Here is a 21,437-nt window from a genome sequence, read left to right on the forward strand (position 1 = left end):
CAGTGAAGCTCTGTCATGAAAAGCTGTCAATTCATAAGCTGTCTTGTCTGAATCAGAAACGGTCTGATAATATTAAGCTAGAGAGAAAATCAGCGCAGGTATGGAAAAATGCTTTCAACAAGCTTTGAGCTCAATCCTGTCTTGCATTGTTTTCTAGGTCCTGGTAGACACTGTCTTCAAAGCCTGGGTTGCACACACGTCACTAGAAGCCACCCTTTCATGTCTCAAAACGTTAGCTGTTCATGCTCAATATATACAATAATGCAAACAGGCGGTTCAGCTAAATAAAAACTGTCAAGTCTTTTCGAGTCATCTGCCTCAAGTCAAAGTCAAGTCGAGTCTTATAAGTGTTAGTCAACCAAGTCGCGAGTCCTCAAATTTGCGACTCATGTCAAGTCATGTGACTTGAGTCCCCAACCTCTGACAAATATTTATTGAACTGTCCTTGGCCATGGAAATAGGTGAATCTGCATGCTAAAAAAGCCTCAAGTTCATGGGACAGATTGAAAGCCACCCACTTCCTTTCAGAATTCCAACGATGGCTGTGATCCTCTGCAATGAGCCTCAGCAAGCCTTGTCCTGAGAATACAAAAGCAGAAAATATGTATCATGCTCTTAAAAGTACCTGCACACCAACAGGTGTCAATGTTGTTGCCTGTATTTTTTTCAATGTACACACAATGGCAACTTTGCCTCTGACCCTCACAGCAGGAGCAGAATTAAATTAGGTAATTCTAAAGTATTTCTTCAATGTTTTTAATTTTTAAGGGGCCTCGACGGGTGTCCCGAGAGCCTGTAAGGCTTGAAGGGGTTGTTGTTGTTGTTGTTGTTGCCCTTTGTACAGCAATCAGAGGTATGTTTTAAATTTGATTTTCTCTGCATCAGGAGTAGTATATCTGTATTGAATTATTCAAGAATATGTAGACTCAGTGCTTTTTATGTACTGAGCTATTACCAGACTGAATATCTGTCTGAACCCCGTTCAGACCAAAAATGGTCTGTATTAGTGTTGGCATGTTGCTTCAGGTAGCAGTGAGATGAGGAAATATGATACAAGAAGTCCAGTTTGAGGGATAGATCCATGTGTTTTGAGACTATTCAGATGCCAAAACACTGCATAGCACTTTATAATACTGCAAGTCAGTATTTTATAACCCTGGCAAGTTTGTAAAGTCTGGAAACATGACCGCAAACATTTTTATATATATAATTCTCAAACACTGGCTCGGGCAACGATGGTTGTTTAAAAAAAAATGTTTAAAAAAAAACAGAACCATCATAATTATATTTTTTTTTTTGGAAATTACATTAGTCGAACTGTTACACTGTTTTGTCCTTGATGTTTGTGTGATGTATAATTAGTTGTGTAATAACCGTTCCAGCTGCTCTCAGATGTTCAGGTAAACCAACGACATCATGACATCATGTCTCCTGATGACATCACAGAGTAACTTATATAGATTAAAAAGTAGTGGCCTTAAATCCATCCTTGGGAAACCCCACAAGTTATTTTTTAGAGGTGCCGGAGAAATGATCATCTTTTGCTACAAAAATTCTCTGGAACTGGTTTAACTGGTTTACATCTTATCTTTCTGGCAGACAGTCCAATGTGATCCCTCAGTCTATTTAAAAGAATATTGTGATCAACTGTGTTAAAAACAGCGCTCACATTAAGTAGTTCCAAGACTCAAGAATTTATTTTTACTTTCTTTTTTTCTATATGAGTGACAGATGTACATTTTATATTTTTTCAGTGTAAATAAACCAGTGATGTACTGTACTTAACCAGACTGAAGTTATTGTTGTTTGTTTTACAAATCTAAGAAGAATGACACATTTTTGTTAAGTGCACACCAGTTTTTAAATAAAACATCTGATGAGGTTAAAGTGCTGACATTCAGCTTTAATTTAATTGTGTTCACACCATAGAGGCAGAGGAGGTTGCTCCTCTCATGTTTTTGGGGAAGCAAGAGGGAGATCAAAATATAAAAAGAATATTTGGTTTAAATAAACCACTAACAAATCTCAGTATTATTTATAAAATATTTTTTCTCTTTGGAAAAAATCCATTATTGAAATTCTGATTAAAATGCTTCAACAGTGACACCTGCAGGGCGGGAGGGGAAAAGGCAATGTGTGAAGTGGTGGTGGGGATCAGTGGAGGGGAGTGGGGGATTTGGCATTGGCAGAGAAGATTTGGCAAATTTTTCATGGGTGCAATCCACATACACAGCTCTGCTGCTCATCCCACAAATGCATGTTCCTTACAAATGTCACACCATTTAAAAGGGAAATAAACAGGCTTTCCAATGGTATAAGATTTATTGCCAAGAAGTATTGTTACAACAAAGAAATAATCTACCAAACACAAATTTCCTTACTTTTTGTGCTAAGTTTATCATCTTATTATTTATTGTGGACAGAAACAGATACGTTTCAGCCAGAAGTCATCATCTGTGTTGACGTTTCTGTCCACAAAAATATATATGTTTCACACATCTAAACTTAAAAACAGATTAATTTTGACCCAAACACAATAGGAGGGTTACTCTGTTTTAAGTCAGTTCACCTAAATTTAAAGAATCATATCTTCTGTCTTTCTAGCGGTGTCTGTTTTGAGATATTTGTCTCCATCCTGATACGATGCAGGTGAATGAATTTAGTGTCTCTGAGCTGTTTTGATGTGTTGCAGCAGTCTGTGTGTCAGGTGCAATAACAGGATGTGGTCGATGGACAGATGGAAAACTTTAATGTGTCAAAGTCACGACCACATTTCATGGGTGTAGAAACACAACATACTGGTCTACTTTTAACCATTCATGCCCTTTTTCTCTGAAATGAGGAAATGTGAGGGTTTAGTTCCTGTTTGAGGTGTTCATCGCTCTTCATGTTGTGTCTCTCAGCTCTGCTCACCAGCTCATAAAGACTCTACAGATTCAGTTCTCTCAGTCTGCAGGAGAATCTACAATCAACAAGACTTCAGTCAGGAAAAAGACAGCTGTTGTTTCTCTGTGAGTGTTAAATACATTTCTATCTCTTCACTGTTTTAGGGAGTGGTCGACCTCATTCAAGCTAACCAACCTATCTGACATGTTGTGGTGCTTTGTTGAGTCCTGTTGCATTAATGTCAGTAACTCTGCTGAGACAGTATGAGACCTTTTGTTTACAAAAATATGGAATCACCAAATGTACTTCTTGGAAATTTTCCTGAAACTTTTCATGAAGAAAACGGAATTGTCATAATGTGTGCTATCTTCTTAATAATTCACCACACATTCATCAAACAATCTGAAAAAACTTCCACAAACTGATATCATACAGTCTGAAATAGATTCTGACCAAGACTTTATTGGAACTGTCTCACACAGTGTGACTCACAATAAACTTACACAACTGATGTTGTTAAAGAGTCTAAAGGCACCTTTAGTCTCAGTGGCAGCTGGTTAATGTGAGGTGCCGCCCCCGTTCCAATTATCCAGAGAAGAAAGGCTGTTATGATAAACATAAATTAATAATGTACAACAAAATAACTATGAAATAAAAAAATTTTTATTCTTAGTCTGTGTCTCGTAGTCATACCAGCATTAATTAAAAATTGTTTTCAAATTTCATTTGGTTAATTTGGTGTGACACTTCCTGTGTGAGGGGCGCCGGCCAAATGAGACTGCGTTTCATTAGTCGTGCAACATGCCCTCATTAACTTCCCCTCAGCACATGACCTCAGGGGAATCGCTGTTGCCATGACGAGTGTTGTTTCAGTTCTCTGAAAAATTCAAGTGAACTTTGTGAGATTGACCCTTCAAGGGCTGAGGGAGCAAGCAATCGACGGTGGTCACTCAGCGCTGCAGATTACCCACTGTGCATTGTGGTTTCTCGTCATTTTCACCATGATGTCAACGAGCTGCTGGTTAGCAGCATTTAAAACAGATGTTTGCTGTCCCCAATAAAAAAAAAATTCAGCCACCATTATTTAGTGTTGTTGACACCTTGATTTCACATGAGTCATTTATTTCTGTACTGTTTGTAAATTAAATTACATGTGAGATTCATTTTTGATTTTCCAATGTTTCTGGTAGGTGATGTTTGGACTCATAGGCAAGACTCAGCAACATAGGAGGTAAGATAAAAGTAAAAAAAACTGTTTTTTCATTCAAGGCAGAGGTTGATAACAAGTCAGTAGTCAGCAGAATCCAAAAGGAAAGCAGGCAGGATCAGAGACTTAAATACAATGACCATGGGGACACAATAGAACATCTGGCTGTAGACTGTTGTTTGTGCAAATGGCAAGTCCTTCGTGTTGACAATATTCTGTGATTTTAACAGGGAGATATGAAGACGAAGGAGGACCTACTGAACACTCTGGAGGATTTGATAGAGAAGGACTTTGAGCACTTTAAGTGGTTCCTCAAGGATGAAAGTCTGGAGGGCCACCAAGCCATCAAAGCATCCCAGCTGGAGAAGGCAGAGAGACGGGACACTGTGGATCTGATGGTGCAGACCTACCAACTTCCTGGAGCTGTGGAGGTGACCAAGAAGCTTTTAAAGAAGATCAACAGGAATGATCTGCTGCAGAGTTTATCAGACAGCAGCTCAGGACCAGAAGGTCAGTCACAGGAAGAGAGAAACATGATGTCACTGCAGGATGAGAGGTGCATTTTGATACTGGAATGATCTTATGCAAACAAGTTATTTACTTGTTCACACAAGATACCATCTGTCACATCCAGACTGTGGAGGTCAAACAGAAACGCTACAGATGTTACTCGTTTCATTTATCTGCTAGCTAGTTTTTCCTTTTTTCTATTGGGATTTCCCATTGTATTAATATGTTCTTAGCATCATGCTAAGCATCCTGTCAGCCTGTTCAGTTTGTAACGTTAAATGTCATGTTGTGAAACAACTTTATTAAAGCAAAAGTCCTGCATTCAAAACGTATATAACAGTAAACATATTTATCGGTTAAATATAGTTTAAATATCATCAGGTAAAGTCTTCAACTGTTTCCTACTGTTGGAGGAAAATCTCTGTTAACAACTGTTAAATTTAAATTCAAACTTACTGGTAAACATCTACTCCTTCTAAAAGATTATTTATGATTTCTCATAAACAGACACTAACTCATTGTGCCAACATTTAACATAATTCGGTATTAATTTTATCTTCATGTAAAGTGAATAAACGTGATGTTTCCCAGATAATGCTCATCTGCTTTAACAACGCAGTTTAAACTTTTTTATAACTGCTGATTTATTAAATCGAAGTTCTACTGAGTGAAACATGATGCTTAGACGCAGGAGGTTTTCTGTGAATGATACACATCCAGAGCATTTTGGAGTTCGTTTAGCACTGAATATTGAGGGAACAAATGAAAGACATTTGAAAGACATGCTGTCTTTATTTCTCATAAATGTCCAACTGAAGCCATTTATGAGAAGACAGCTTGATCATGAGCCATATTTGAGAAATATGAGAAACAATTAAGAATTTAATTAATTATCTGTAGTAATTACAATCAGAAATACTTTATTGATCCCTAGGGGAAATAAGTTTATGTTACAGTTGCTTACATTCTAGAAGAGAATGTTATATAAACAAAGAGAGATTATAAGAAACAAAGACTACAGTGAATGCACAAACTATGATATCCATCTTCCACAAGCACCCAAAACCTGTCCGTTAAACCGTTAGCTGACTGTTTTGCTGGTTGGCTCAGATTCAGTTGTCTCTGTGTTGAGAGCTGAGATGTTTCAGCTTTTATTTGAGCTGTTTACTGTCTCAAATATTTCCATAGCTGCTCTGACGTTCACTTTTTTCTGACTGCTGAGCTCCTGCAAAACTCCCAAGCCTGTTGTGTTACTATGACAACCTGCAACTGTGAGTTTTCATGTTAGCTGCAACTACCTGCATATGAAAGAGTTTTTAATATGGAGATTTTTATATTTATTGCTTATTTACTCTGTTTTGCTATGTTCAAAAATTACATTTACTAGTTAATGTAAATGTCCCTAATTTTTTTAATGTGGTGAAATCGCACAATCAAGGGCCAAATCCTTTGTCAGGGGGCGGGGGGACCAAGTGGGTATTGGGTGGTAGGCTTGGACTTTTAGCTACTTAAAATAAAAACGTCCTGACAGCCCTGATGGAGCTCAGTATTCATCCATAAGGCTGCTTTATTACAAGCAGTTCCACTGTATAAAGCTCGAAGCTGTGTAGCAGAACACAGAACATTAATTACTCAGATCCTGACTGATCTGGTGCTAATGAAGTTGCAGCTGCTGTGCCATGTGCATAAATGCACATATCACTCACAATTTAAAGACGCACTTATCATTGTAAACATTGGAGGCAGCTGCAGAACCCACTCCACTCACTGAAAAGTAACAAAAACAACTCCATATTACCCCCCCAAAAACAACTCCATATTAGGTTCTGCTCTGTTACATTAAAATATGCTTTCTTTCAGCTTCTGGGAGAATCTGATGTCCAGTCAATTACAAATATTGGAGGGAGGAGATTTCTGTGTTTCATATATTGAGGTCTAAAGTGTTTTGATGGATCGTTGGTTTTGATGTCATTCAGAAATATATAAAAATACATCATAAACAACGTTGCTTCTGCAACGTTGATTTGCTTCTTCTCCTGCTCGTGGAGTCAACGAGCGGAAATATGGACAGCGCTACTCTGCCATTGCAACCCACATTGTAATCGGAGTTGGGATTACATAAGTAGTGATAATGACTTAAAGCGTTTGAAAATGTTTAAGAGACTTAATCTCTATTATTGAACTGTGTAATGTTATTGTGAACGAAACTTGGCATGTACGTTAAAGACTTAGCGCTGGATGTCTCAGGCAAGTTCAGAAATATATAAAAATACCTAATTTGCTTCTTCTTCTGCCTGTGGAGTCAATGAGCAGAAATACAGACAGCTCTACTCTGCCATTGCAACCCACATTGTGGTCGGAGATAGGATTACATCCGTAGTGCTAAGAACTACCATAGAGAATGAACTGAAAAAGTTTAGAGAATTAAGCTCTATTCCCATGCTCCAAACATAGTGCAGGATGTCTCAGGCACGTTTTGAAAGGGCACTACAGTTCATCCGATCAACTTCAGCTCAACTCAAAATTGTAGTCTCTGCGTGTATTCTGCGTGTGAGGCATTTAGGGAGCATCGGTAAATTATAGCATCTATTGATAGCCTGCATGTGAGGTGTTTAGGGAACATGGGTAAATTATAGCGTTTGCTGACAGCCTGGGTGTAAGGCGTTTAGGGGACATCGATAAATTGTAGAGTCTACCGGAAGCCTGCATCTCAGGCGTTTAGGGAGCATTGGTAAATTGTAACATCTATCAATAGTCTGCATGAGAGGCATTTAGATGAGGGGCACAACTTTCTCTAGGTACAGATTTGAGACGTGTGACTCTGGAAAAACTACATATATTGAAGTAAGCAGCACATAAATCCTTTCACATTTGGTGATTTTGGTGCAGGGGATTTATCATGGCTCTTTGCTTAGTGACCTCAGTGTGTATTCTGATGACTCCCTGCACACTGTAAGGTGTGCTGTATTAAGCACCACCCTTCAGTCTTGGTGTCAACAATGATCTGAACTGCTCGGAGCAGGTCAACAGCTCAGCGTGCACTATACACCAGAGTTCTGTAATATTTGTTGTGATATTTAGTGAAGACACACTCACATAAACCTCTTTAAAAATCACACCACCTCTTTTTACACTTTTGGCTGTTTAATTTTCATCCTACATTCTTCCACAAGCTGACAGAGCTCACAAAAATGCATACCATGCTTAAAGTTACTACAAAGAACTTTTAACAGTCTATGAACTAGTCTCATGATGCCTTTGATGCCTCTATCTGACCATCAATGAGAAGATTGGCTATTTCTATATAATTATTCTAAATGCCTGCCACTGGGTCAGTTTCCCTGTGAAATCAGACAAAATGATTTATGTGCGTACAGACCGGAAGACCCCGTGTTTACATTACATGTAGCATTGTAGCATTGGGGAATACAAAGACGTTATGAGAAGAGGTGGACATTTCTTTACGTTTGGTAATGTTAAAAGTAAAGTTAGACTTGTTGTCAGCTCCTTGATTCATTTTTTACAACCAAATATCTGAATATGAATGGAAAATAATTTTGGTCTGCGTGAATTTTTTGCTTGACTAAATGCTGAATTCATCTTATTATAAGCTTTAGTTTTCATATTCAGAAATGAATGGATGTGTTCTTAACAGAACATCATTCTTTGAAAGGCAAAACTTAAGTAAGAAAGCTTTTAACGCTGCTATCAAGGATATAAGCAAATAGATAAATAGACTAAGGTGGTGTTCAGACCGAAAGCAGCCCTGCCTTAAAACAATGCAAGGAACTGTGGTGGTGGGGGTGTGTTGCTTAAGGTACCAGTGAGACGATAAAATACAATTCAGGGGTTGAGTTGAAGCTACAGATTAATGCATTTTAAGACTTATCAGACACCAAAACACTGCACTTGTAAAACTCACAGACAGGATTTTACTACCCAGGAAAGTTAACACAGCGACAACTGTTCTTTTCATGTGACGATCGCAAGGTAAACAGTTGAATACGGTATTCACATTATAAAGGCCACCATGAACGTGTGCTTGCATTTCAGTGATTGGTCCATGCAGCACCTTGCTGGATGACATCGCATTGCAGCAAAAGTTGAGCCCAGTTCAACTTTTTTGCTGAACGACTGCTGCAGTGTGTTGCTGAGCCCTCTGTGATGGCACTGCCCCCATTCAAATGAATAAAAGGTCTGTGTTTTTTCATGCAGAGCTTAAATCAGTCTGAATGCCCCCTAATGCCTTGATTTTTATATTTATGTTTGACACAGATGTGATGGTTCCAGTACCAGAGCGAAAACCAATCACATATTACCAACACATGCTTCAATCAAACCTCCAAGACAGATTTATGTGTGCACAAGAGGGATTGACGGCAGATAAGCATCCTCTGGTTGACATCTACACAGAGCTGTACATCACAGCTGGTGGTGATGTACACATCAACACACAGCATGAGGTCAGACAGATTGAAACAGCAGGAAAGCCAGCAGAAACAGATACTGTTAAACCCAGTGACTTGTTCAAACACCCTTCTGGAGAATGCAGACCCATAAGAACAGTTCTGACCAATGGAATTGCAGGAATTGGAAAAACATTCCTTGTACATAAGTTTGTGTTGGACTGGGCTGAAGGAAGAGCCAATCGAGATGTGCATCTCATTTTCCCCTTCACCTTCCGTGAGCTGAATCCACTGAAGGGAGAAAAGTTTCGTTTGGCTGAGCTTATTCATGAATGCATCCCAGAAACTAAAGACATCAAAGAGGAAGCTCTGAATCACATCTTTACAGCTCTGCAGTCATCAGGAAACACCAACTATGACAAGAGTAAATTCAAACTTCTGTTTGTGTTTGATGGACTGGATGAGAGCCGCCTTCAACTGGACCTTAAGGGCAATGACATTCGCTCCATTGATGTAGCAAAGTCAACTAGAGTAGAAGTACTGCTGAGGCAACTCATCAATGGGAAACTGCTACGCTCAACTCGCATCTGGATAACCACACGACCTGCAGCAGCCAATCAGATCCCTCAAGACTTTGTCGACAGCAGGACAGAGGTCCGAGGCTTCACTGACCCACAGAAGGAGGAGTACTTCAAGAAGAGATTCAGACATGAGGAGCAGGCCAGCACAATCATCTCCCACATTGAGACATCACGAAGCCTCCACATCATGTGCCACATCCCAGTCTTCTGCTGGATTATTGCTACAGTTCTGGAGGAGGTGTTGAAAAGCAGAGAGGGAGAAGAGCTGCCCAAGACCTTGACTGAGATGTACACAGAATTCCTGGTATTTCAGATTGATCAGACAAAAGAAAAATATGGCCCAGAAAAGTGTGTTCAGTACATTAAATCACTAGCAAAACTGGCTTTCCACCAGCTGGAAAAGGGCAACCTGATCTTCTGTGAGAAGGACCTGAGAGAGAGTGGCATTGATGTCAGTGGAGCCGCAGTGTGCTCAGGAGTGTTCACACAGATCTTTAAAAAGGAGCGTGGAAAGAAGAAGATGTTCAGTTTTGTCCATCTGAGTGTTCAGGAGTTTCTTGCTGCTCTCCATGTGAAAATGTCACTCATCAACAGCAACAAAAATGTGATGCCTTTTCCTCGACTGACAATCCAAAACCTGCAACTGCTTTTTAGGAAAATCTCTACAAGGAAGATCCACAGGATTGCTGTCATAAATGCCTTACAGAGTCCAGATGGACACCTGGACTTGTTCCTTCGCTTCCTCCTGGGCCTGTCACTGCAGACCAATCAGGACAAACTAGATGACCTGCTGATGAAGAGAGAAGGTAGCTCAGAGACCAATCAGAAAACAGTCAAGTACATCAAGAAGAAGATAAGTGAGGATCTGTCTGCAGAGAGAAGCATCAATCTGTTCCACTGTCTGAATGAACTGAATGATCGTTCTCTAGTGGAGGAGATCCAACAGTACCTGAGATCAGGAAGTCTCTCCACAGATAAACTGTCTCCTGCTCAGTGGTCAGCTCTTGTCTTCATCTTACTGTCATCGGGAAAAGATCTGGATGTGTTTGACCTGAAGAAATACTCTGCTTCAGAGCAGGCTCTTCTGAGGCTGCTGCCAGTGGTCAAAGCCTCCAACAAAGCTCTGTAGGTGTACAGATGACTGCAGATACTAACTGTATCACATGTGTAGAGTTGTTCTCAACTAATGAAAGTAGGGCTTTAGTCAATGAATTGATTAGTTGGTTTAATGGAAACATCCATTATATTGTTTCATCAGTATTATTATACCTCTTCAAAAGAATGTAGCCACACTCATACAATCTAGTTCTTTTCTTTAAATTTTGGGGCATTTTATGCGTTTTATGCCTGATGTTGTGGTACATAGTTGGCATCGTAATGCATAAACCATGGGGACACCTCACTATTTAGTTGTTATTGATGGTCACAACATATTTGTCTAAATTATTTGATCCAGCAGGTATGACTTTCATTTTTGAAGTAATGACTTATCTTGTGTAATGTTAGTTTCCTTTTTTAAAAAAAATATATAAAATAATCACTTGATTAAAATTCTATTACTTGACCAAGATCCTAATGACTTATTGATACAGAGAGAGAACTCTAAAATTGTGATTTTTTAAAACTTTGTAAACAACAGAAATAGTGTCAGTGTTTGTCTTTATCACTAACTCTCCTTCAGGTTGAGTGGCTGCAATCTGTCAGAGAGAAGCTGTGCAGCTTTGTCTTCAGTTCTCAGCTTTAAGTCTTCTAGTCTGAGAGAGCTGGATGTGGATAACAATGACCTGCAGGATTCAGGAGTGAAGCTGCTCTCTGCTGGACTGGAGAGTCCACACTGTACATTGGAGACTCTCAGGTCAGATCACACTGTGACTGTGTCTTACATCAAAGATTAAATGGTCTATGGTTAAGTCTTTGTATTGAAACATACGATATGGCCTCATAATTAGAGAAAAATACATTTTCATGACAACTCTACTCATTACTGTAAGTGCAATAAAACTTTTGTGAATGAGTCATTTATCATATCACCACAAGCATAAATTTGCAATATTTTCATCTGTAATGGCTGCAGTCTCCCATCCACCACCAGTATTTTTACACAGCCATAGCATGCTTGTCAGGTTAATAGAAAACTGTTATGAACAAGCTAAAACAGCTGTATGTAGCGATTGAAACTGAATTTATTATTTTTCTTGCACAGCAATAAAAAAGAACTGCTAAGAGTTTTGAAAAGTACTGGACCAATAAGGACTTTTTATGAGAGGATTGTAATTCACATTCACTTTCTGCCATGTGTGTTGGTGATGTATGTAGTCATAATGTCAATATGTGAACATGTCAGCACATTGCAATATTATTAATATCATGATGTAAGAAATATTTTTTATCACCAAAAGATTTGAATCTTAATAATATTATGAATGATATAAATGATACATGGGACCTCCATGTTCTCCAATGATGAAAACACTTCATTTAGCTGTGACAATGACAGTTTTTTTTCTGTGATTTCTACAATGTGCATAACCTTGACCATGTTCACATGTTTCACAAATTTATGAAGCATAGTGTTAATTCAATCGGAGACTCTCAGTTCAGGATTCAGCTTTAGTTAAACAGATGAGCATTTGAATGCATCTTCACTGACAGGTCAATGTCAGTGAAGAATCACAACATCTACCAACCTTCTGTGCTTTAATTTCTGGAAATTACATAATGGCAATGAGTTATTTTCTTATTTTTCTTAATTCCGATGAAAATTTAACACTTGACATATCAATAAGTCAACAGATTCTGTTGATGACAGGCTGTAGTGTCATTTGACTATATTGAACAGCACTGATAAACAAAAACACACAATCTGTGTGTGTGTGTGTGTGTGTGTGCGTGTGTGTGTGTGTGTGTCCAGACTGTCAGGCTGTCAAGTCACAGAAGAAGGCTGTGCTTCTCTGGCCTCAGCTCTGAGATCCAACCCCTCCCATCTGAGAGAGCTTGATCTGAGCTACAATCATCCAGGAAACTCAGGAGTGAAGCTGCTGAAGGATCCACGCTGCAGACTGGACACTCTAAGGTATGAACAGACAACACAAGCTCACACACTGTTTCTCTGTCACACTGACATGCTGAGGACTGTTGGTTCACAGTCTGTACAAGCAGCACTGCAACAGTGAAGACAATAAGTGATGTGCTGAGAGTCCCTCTCCCCACTGAGACTGAGAGCTGAACTAATATCAGACCAGGATTATGTGCTGATCATGTAGAAGCTCCTACAATACACAACATTCCTGTTTTAGCTGCAAATTAGAGCTTCATGACCTTAACTCATGCCTCTGTCTCATTCAGTCAACGATCTTACTCTTACCTGACAATAATCCTGATGTATATATATGTTAGCAGGGAGATCTGTTGTATCAAACTAAGCGCTCCCAATCTCTCCCTAAACTGCATCAACAAATGACAAGTGTGTGTTAACATGTGAGAGACAGAGGAGTAAAATAGAGTGGAAGAAAAATCTTTGTAGGAAACTCAAACTGAAGGAAACTCAGGGATGGAGAGGAAGAACAAATACATGTGTCCTCCCTCATTTCTGACATAAACACTGTAAAATAAGATCATATTATTTGTTTTGTCTGCATGAAGACAATAGAAGTTTGTGTTCTTAAAGGGACAATATGCAATTTGATCAAAAGCATATCTTAATGTGGAGAGGTGTTGTCAATGACTCCTCTAACCTCAGACTTACTTCCGTTCTAAAGTTTTCTACACAAGCCCTGTATTGACTAACCAATCAGTGAAGGCATTAGCTGCTGAGAGACGTCACTATATGACTGACTCATGGGCTAACAGGCTCCTGATTCCTGCATTAGCTGAGACGACGTACACCACGAAGAGGGGCAAGAAGAAAAGCACAAAGAAACCAAAGGATTTATTTTGGCCCCCCTTTCACCAGATGGAGGGAGAGAGAAGAGGAATTTCCACACGGACACTGATTTAGCATTATTTCTACTTGAGTGGTAAGTTTTACAGCTTTGTTATAATAACATAATTTCATAATGATCAATAACGTTACTTCCACTGTCTGTGCTTGTAAATCATGCCAGAATATTGCAGTTACACTCGTGGTGTGTTTATGGCAGCAGCAGACTAAGCTAAGCAACGTCACTTTCTTTTTATTTCTAGTAATGAGAATCAACCAGCCACATCTACACAAGCCACCCTGTCTGCTGTCACTGTCCAGTATTAGAGCAGAATCAATTCATGATCAGTGAGTTATATTTTTTCAGGTCCATCAGTTGAATGTATTTTAGTAATGTTATCAACTAATTAGGTGCTTTTCCCCCAGGACTCTGGCTTTTGGTCAGCAGGTTGTGTGGCTTGTGTCGCCTTCTTCAATTTACACAATGATCTAGCCACAGTCAGGAGTAAGTTTTATTCCTTATCAGACATGATTTAAATCAGCAAGTGGTGGTTTTACGAGAGAAAACCCCGCCACCGGTAAAGACCAGTGCACAGCTGCTTCCTGAAACTTTTCACTGGGCTCATGCAGGGCTGTGGGCCATGTGATGGGAGAGACAGACCCGACCTGTGCTGCACAGCCGCCTGCAGCTCAAAAGCCTCTGTAAAAATGATACACATACCTGGACACACTGCTGGTCACAGAGAACACACAGGTTGTAAGTGAAACCAGAACGGCTGTGTTTGTAGTAGACGTTGTAAATCACAGAATAGGGAACCTACATACAGCTGAAATGCTAACTATAAAAACTGCTCATCATATCAGCTGTGAAAAGTGTCATGCTAGCATGTTATGTAGTGGAGTTTGCTATACTGTTGTGTTATTTTGTTTCTTGTTTGTCGATTCTGTTTCTTGTTTGACTAAACTGCAAAGTAATATTTATCTAAAACATAATCATTTGGAAATGCCTACGCATACATAAATACATCTGTCATGCATGTTTGTGTAATCAGGCTGCTAATTCCTAAACTGTTTTATTGTTGTTGTTGTTGTTGTTTTTGACACCACAGGTAGCACACGATAATCTCCAGCAGTTGACCAGAACAGCAGCCTTCCAATCAACCTGGCAAATGAAAAAAAACCTTACAACACTAACCTATAACCTTGATCTGAAATGGACACTACTTTCACAGTATATCTTATTCTTAAAAATTGAAATTGTATTTATCATAATTGTAGTTGGTAAATCTTTCAAGTAGAGAGCTGAAACATTTGGATGTATTTATCTATAATAAGTGTAATAAAATCTAAAGTTTTGTAGCATATTGTCTGTCTCATGATTCAGCTCTGGATTATTTGAGTGCTGTAATGATGTTGTTTTGCACTGCAGGGCCTTTTTTGATGGTGCCTGAAAACAAGGTACAATATGAGTTGTTTTTAGCCAAAACAAGTACTATGAAACATTAAATCACTGTTTTAAACAAATTAAGACATCACAAAGACAGGTGCAGTCTTTCATTATAATGCAGTACAAAAAAAGGCAAGGAGGCAACAAGGCAATTCAGAGTAGTCTGCATAAAATATTAAAAGCATCAAGACAAAGTGCAAAAAATACACATTATAAAATTACATTTAAATACAGTTTAAAAAAGTAATTAAAAAACCAAGAGAATAGAAAATAAAAATGTAAAATACAAGAATAAAAGTTACATTGCAGTGTAAGAAATGAAATAAAAGGCAAACAGAAAAGTCTTCAGCCGTGATTTAAAAGTACTGAGAGTTGCAGCAGACCTGCAGTTTACTGGAAGTTTGTTAAGATATGTGGACCATAAAAACTGAACGATGCTTCTCCATGTTTAGTTTTTACTCTGGGGACAGAAAGCAGACCTGATCCAGACGACCTGAGAGATCAAGATGCTTCATAACGTAGAAGCAGATCAGAAATGTATTTTGGCCCTAAACCATTCAGTGCTTTATAAACCAACAACAGTATTTTAAAATCAATTCCTTGACAGATAGGAAGCCAGTGTAAAGATCTGATAACTGGAGTGATATGATCCACTTTCTTAGTCTTAGTGAGGACGCGAGCAGCAGCGTTCTGAATCAGCTGCAGCTGTCTGATCGATTTTTTAGGGAGACCTGTGAAGACACCTTTACTGTAGTTTAGTCTATTGAAGATAAATGCATGGACAAGTTTTTCCAAATCTTGCTGAGACATAAGTCCTTTAATCCCTGACATATTCTTCAGGTGATAGAAGGCTGACTTTGTAATTGTCTTAATGTGGCTGTTGAAATTCAGGTCTGAGTCCATGACTACCAAAAGATTTCTGGCTTGGTTTGTGGTTTTTAACGTTACTGGTTGAAGCTGAGTACTGACCTGTACAAAGTGAAGACGAATGAGTCAAAATTACAAGTATGGGAGAAGTAAAAATGAATCCAGAGACAAATTTTCACAAAGCTATTTCCATAATGAAACTGTGTAGTGTCTATCGGCATGTCCCTACACCTCTGGCAGATACACCACTGGGATTGCTTGTCTGTCTCCCTCCCTAATGGCGAGGGCATCAGAAATGAGGCTGGGGTCTCGGGTCAGGCAGGTCTGCAGGACTTGGCGACAGCTGTCCAGGTTTTCAATGATGGTCTATTGGCAAAGAACAATGAAGATAAAACTCTATATGGAGAATTTCTCCAGAAAGACAAATTAGGACGCCAGATAGCGGCTCTTGTAAATGACAGCTGAATTACTTGAATAAACAATACAAATAGTAACTGCCATAAATAAGTTCAGTAACCTAGCAAAAACAAATGCAGTAGAATACAACAGTAAATCTTCACTTCATGAAGGTTACAATGTTCAGTTTTTGCAAGTTCCTGCTTGGCCTGTAGACTTATCATCATGGATTTTTAAATCGCTTTCTTAGCTCTAGCAAAGTTTTACAAATATAAAACCTCCATGAATCAAAAAATCATAATAGAAAGAGTCATAATTGACCTTGTTTGCAGTTCAAGGTGTCCTGTCAACAGTTTTACAGACGTCTCTTTTATAATGGCGGTCTATGGGGAAAATACTTTTTGGGCCACAGATGTATTTTTCGCTGCAGTGCTGCGAATGACCACTAGGAAAAACTGGCTGCAAGGCTGAGTGGTGGCGTCCTATCCAACGCTTATAATACATCCATGGTTTAAGTGCACAAGTTCTTCTTCTTCTGGTGTTTTGTCAGTTATCAAACAGCCTCAGGTGCATCAGCACCACCCTCTGGACTGAAGGAGAGCCGAGAATAACCAGTGATGCAGTGTCCAGTTGTTCTGAGAGTGAATTTGTTAAATAAATAAGAGAATACGGCAACAGGTAGTGTGATCAGTGATGTTGTGGTCCAGTTTGAACCCTGCAGACCTCTGAGGTCGGTCTGCTCTGATGCTTCTTCACAGAATCCAAACATGCTTAAGCTGCTTTTATGTGTTTTTAAATCCAGCTGTTTTGTCTTAATGTTGGATCTGAATGAAGATTTATGAAGATCATTGATGAGGAAACTTCTGAAGGTTCATTCTGACTTTGTTTCTTCCTCCAGGGTGGAACATTGTGGAGAGCAGAGACTGAAACCTGGTGTGAGGAAGTGTAAGTGTGTGTTCACTTTGATTCATGAAAACAAGGCAGCACATGTTAAAGTATTTAAATCAAAAGCTTGTTTGCATTCAAATCTCAGTTTGAAAGAAAAAGATGAGTCATTATAAAGTTTAATAAGGTTAAGGTTAATAAAGCAACAAATAAATCATCAGGTGTGTTAGATATAAACTGCTGCTGTATTGTGTCTTGTTCTCTCTATCAGATGCCTGTGAACTCACACTGGACACAAACACAGTAAACAGAAAACTCAAACTGTCTGACAACAACAGGAAGGTGACGCATGTGGAGGAGGATCTGTTATATCCTGATCATCCAGAAAGATTTCATTACTGGCCTCAGCTGCTGTGTAGAAATGGTCTGACTGGTCGCTGTTACTGGGAGGTTGAGTGGAGAGGAGAGGTTTATATATCAGTGACTTACAAAGGAATCAGCAGGAGAGGATGCAGTTATGACTTTTTGTTTGGAAGGAATGATCTGTCCTGGAGTCTGATGTGCTGTGGTGGTGGTTATTTTTACTGTCACAATAACCAAGAGATATTTATCATCTCCTCCTCCTCCTCCTCCTCCTCCTCCTCCTCCTCCTCCTCCTCCTCCTCTGTCTCTAACAGAGTAGCAGTGTATGTGGACTGTCCTGCTGGCACTCTGTCCTTCTACAGAGTCTCCTCTGACACACTGATCCACCTCCACACCTTCAACACCACATTCACTGAACCTCTGTATCCTGGGTTTAGGTTATTGTCTGGTTCTTCAGTGTCTCTGTGTTCACTGTAGGAGGAAGAGTCTCCTCCTGTGTAGAGAAACACTCACACTGATGACAAAATAACATTTATTAGTCATACTAATCTTCTCTGCTCAATCTACTCAAAATATACAAGGAAATGTCTCCAGTTGTTTTGCTTTGGTGAATGCAATGTCTGTCCATGATTTTAAATGCTGTGAGACACCAAATTTGTTTTCAAGATTTTAGTTTTCTCTCTTTTTTCTTTGCAATCTGAAAATGTTCTCATATAAATATGTATATCCGCTAATATGAAGATCCACACATGCGTATGTTTTTTTCAAACAAATGTACCAATAATTTTACTTTGACTCCTCTTCAGAGACGCTATACACTGTCTTATGTCTCCAGCTGCAGGCATTAAACCAGGTAAACATGCTGCTGCATTCACTAGGGAGTATTCTGATTGGCTGGGGGTGAAGGTTGGGGCCACACCTCCAGCCAATCAGAGTAGGTCCATTAATAATGTAGATTTTATGTAAATAGATTCAGAATACAGTGGAATAAAAATGGACGTAAAACATTTGTTAAAATCCAGACTGAAGAGATGAGTTTAAGTTTACGTTTAAAGACTTCAACACTTCCAGCTGCTCTCAGATGTTCAGGTAAACCAACAACATCATGACATCATGTCTCCTGATGACATCACAGAGGGGTAACTTATATATATTAAAAAGTAGTGGCCCTGAAATCCATCCTCAAGGAACCCCACAACTTATTTTTTAGAGGTGCTGGAGAAATGATCATCTTTTGCTACAGAAACTCTCTGGAACTGGTTTACATCTTATCTTTCTGGCAGACAGTCCAATGTGATCCCTCAGTCTGTTTAAAAGAATGTTGTGATCAATTGTGTTAAAAACAGCACTCACATTAAGTAGTTCCAAGACTCAAGAGTTTATTTTTACTTTCTTTTTTTATTTTCTATATAAGTGATAGATGTACATTTTATATTTTTTCAGTTTAAATAAACCAGTGATATACTGTATTTAACCAGAATGAATTATTGTTGTTTGTATTACAAATCTAAGAAGAATGACACATTTTTATTAAGCGCTTTGAACTCTGACACATCAGCTTTTAAATAAAACATCTGATAAGGTTAAAGTGCTGACATTCAGCTTTAATTTGAGTGTGTTCACAACCATATTTGGTGAACAGTATTTGATTCATTTCCCTTTTTATACACAGTCCTCCAGTTTTAGGGAACAGAAATTAATTGGACAAGTTAAACATAAAGTTGAAAAGTCATCTTTAATATGTGGTTTTACTGTCCAAGTTTGGACTGAAGACACTTTCACTTCCTGCTTGTTTATTATCTTCAGCAGTGAATCACGTGATAATTGGACTGACCAGTCAAGAACATTGAACTGTTTGACCATAAAAACACTTGGTTGTCTGGTCTGTTTGCTTAAGATCATAGTCCTGCTACTTTGTCCAAACACTGAATATAAAAAGAATCAAACTGTTGTGTGAGATTCTAGTTGAGAGGGAAATATAGAACTTTTTAATCCATCCATCCAGATTTTACATTCAGTTATCAGATAAACTCATCAAATCTGTGACATCATCTTTATTATTTTTCATCCAGACACAGAGAAGCACACCAACAAAAATAATAACAATAACAATGGTAGTAATAATAGAAATATGACTTGTAATGAAAATAATCTCTTAACTATCAGATCCCTGCATAACTCAAAATACAGGTCGTTTTTGATCCAATGTAAATGTAAACAAGCAACCTACGGCCTAAAAGTATATTTAAAACTCTAATTTAGCTGTCACATACTATCAATCATTGTATCAATAACTTGATCAAATTGAAAATGAAAATTGCCTATCCAATGAAATAATACCTTATTTTAATGTCAGTAGGGCTACCATGGCACCGAAGAGGGTATTAAATTTGCACTTCAGATAACACCTTTAACAAGTCAATTCTACTATCAATCCCATGAGCAGCTGTGAAAAATATTTGTCTAATGTCAATTTAAATATTGAGTTTTAGCTGTGCTAAATGTAACAGAACAGGCCAGACCGGTCACTGGACATCCATTCTTGCATCCAGCTCAAAACTATGTGATACAAGCCCAAAATTGAGAGATTCACAGGAGTGGGATGAGATGGGAGTGAAAAAGTCGGAAGCGGGCGAGAGTGAAATGCAGACTATTACAGATAGGACTTGCTCTGTGCACACTATCCAAAGACTATGGCCAATATCAATAGAAAAAAATAAGCTGTCATTGTGACACAGTTACATTGTCACTGTACAGTGATTATTATATGTAGTTCTTTCAACATTGCTACTTTGTTGGGAAAAAATACGCAGAGATCTCATATTTGTAATTTAACAGTATGTTAACATAGTAGCGAGTACTACGTCAGTGAGCCCCTGCCTCTCTGTACCAGTCAGCTGAATTAATAATATTCAGACGAAGCACAAAGACAAAGTGCATAGACAGACAAAGTGAAAATTTATATTTCAACAAATCATTGTAAAATGTGTGTCCAGCCTATCTGTGGATTTATCCGTCTGTTACCTTTGTGCATGTTCCACTCTTGCCTCTCAGATAAGAAACATAATGAAAATAAAGTTTGCCTTTGCTTTTATAGGAAATAAAGGCCCTTAACATTAATAATAAGGTGACAGAGGCAGGAAGTACAACCTGCACTAAACATTTCTTCATTTATGGTAAACATCTGCGAAAATTTTCATGAGAATGTTTCACTCACTCCCTGCAAAAGGGAAGTCAGATCTTTCTCCACACATTATTAGCATCAGTTGTATATTTTTCACAGTGTGCTGTAGTTGACCTTTTGACCTATCAAATGAGATGGAGGCATAAAAATTAGATAAACTCTCTAACTTTTTGCTTCTATAATTGTAGTAATAACTAAGTTGAAGAAGGTTTATCTTGCTGAAGCAGAAGGAAGCATGTCTCCCACCATACATGTGACTTATGTTATGTTTTGTTTTCTTCTTGTATATCTTTTTGGAGGCGGTCTGATTCTTCATGCCTTTGCTCACGTAGACTGTCCCTGAATGAGGAAACTAAGCAGGTGGGTGGGAGGGGTGGGGGGTGCCTTTACAGAACTGAAAGATGACAAAAAGTGATGGTTTGTGAAAGATAGAAGTAAGCGTTTTAAGGGTGACTGGACATTCAACAGGAAGAAGAAAGAGCGAGAGTTTAGGTCAAAACAACATCTACCTCTCTGTGACTTAAAAGCAGAAACTTCATCTGGAAACTCAAAGGCGACTTTAAGTTGAAGTGTAAGATGGAATAATTTAACTGCATCGTTCATCTTTCCACATTCGAAGAACTTTGAATCCTGAATCTGAATGCTGTTTCTGCTTGGTGAGTTTTATTAAATGTAGCTTAAATTACACATTTGTCTAATATTTATATAAACAGATTGAAATATAAACTCTGTCGATACTGGTGGTCTTAAATTGTATACGTAATTCTCTTTGTCTCTGTATTTTTG

The 21,437-nt window shown here is 38.5% G+C and overlaps 1 protein-coding gene and 1 long non-coding RNA gene across 2 annotated transcripts; both read left to right on the forward strand.

The window, feature by feature from the left end:
* The first annotated feature begins 2,904 nt into the window (after positions 1-2,904).
* LOC122975168 (NACHT, LRR and PYD domains-containing protein 3-like) lies at positions 2,905-18,898 on the forward strand. Its single transcript, XM_044343441.1, has 8 exons — positions 2,905-3,011; positions 4,077-4,117; positions 4,324-4,603; positions 8,879-10,715; positions 11,272-11,445; positions 12,502-12,663; positions 17,118-17,164; positions 17,376-18,898. The coding sequence occupies exons 3-8, from the start codon at positions 4,330-4,332 to the stop codon at positions 17,942-17,944; spliced, it is 3,063 nt and encodes a 1,020-aa protein (XP_044199376.1). The 5' UTR covers positions 2,905-3,011; positions 4,077-4,117; positions 4,324-4,329; the 3' UTR covers positions 17,945-18,898.
* On the forward strand, positions 12,682-15,013 carry LOC122975481. Its single transcript, XR_006400688.1, has 3 exons — positions 12,682-13,606; positions 13,773-13,857; positions 13,936-15,013. It is a non-coding gene; the product is annotated as an uncharacterized LOC122975481 (long non-coding RNA).
* Positions 18,899-21,437: the final 2,539 nt, after the last annotated feature.

The sequence above is a fragment of the Thunnus albacares genome, chromosome 3 (assembly GCF_914725855.1).
Source record: "Thunnus albacares chromosome 3, fThuAlb1.1, whole genome shotgun sequence".
NCBI lineage: Eukaryota > Metazoa > Chordata > Actinopteri > Scombriformes > Scombridae > Thunnus > Thunnus albacares.

Coding starts and splice junctions, on each gene's coding strand:
- LOC122975168 (XM_044343441.1), top strand. CDS start 4,330: ATGAAGACGAAGGAGGACCTACTGAACACTCTGGAGGATTTGATAGAG. Junction 4,604..8,878: donor CAGCAGCTCAGGACCAGAAG/GTCAGTCACAGG, acceptor TGTTTGACACAG/ATGTGATGGTTCCAGTACCA. Junction 11,446..12,501: donor TGTACATTGGAGACTCTCAG/GTCAGATCACAC, acceptor GTGTGTGTCCAG/ACTGTCAGGCTGTCAAGTCA.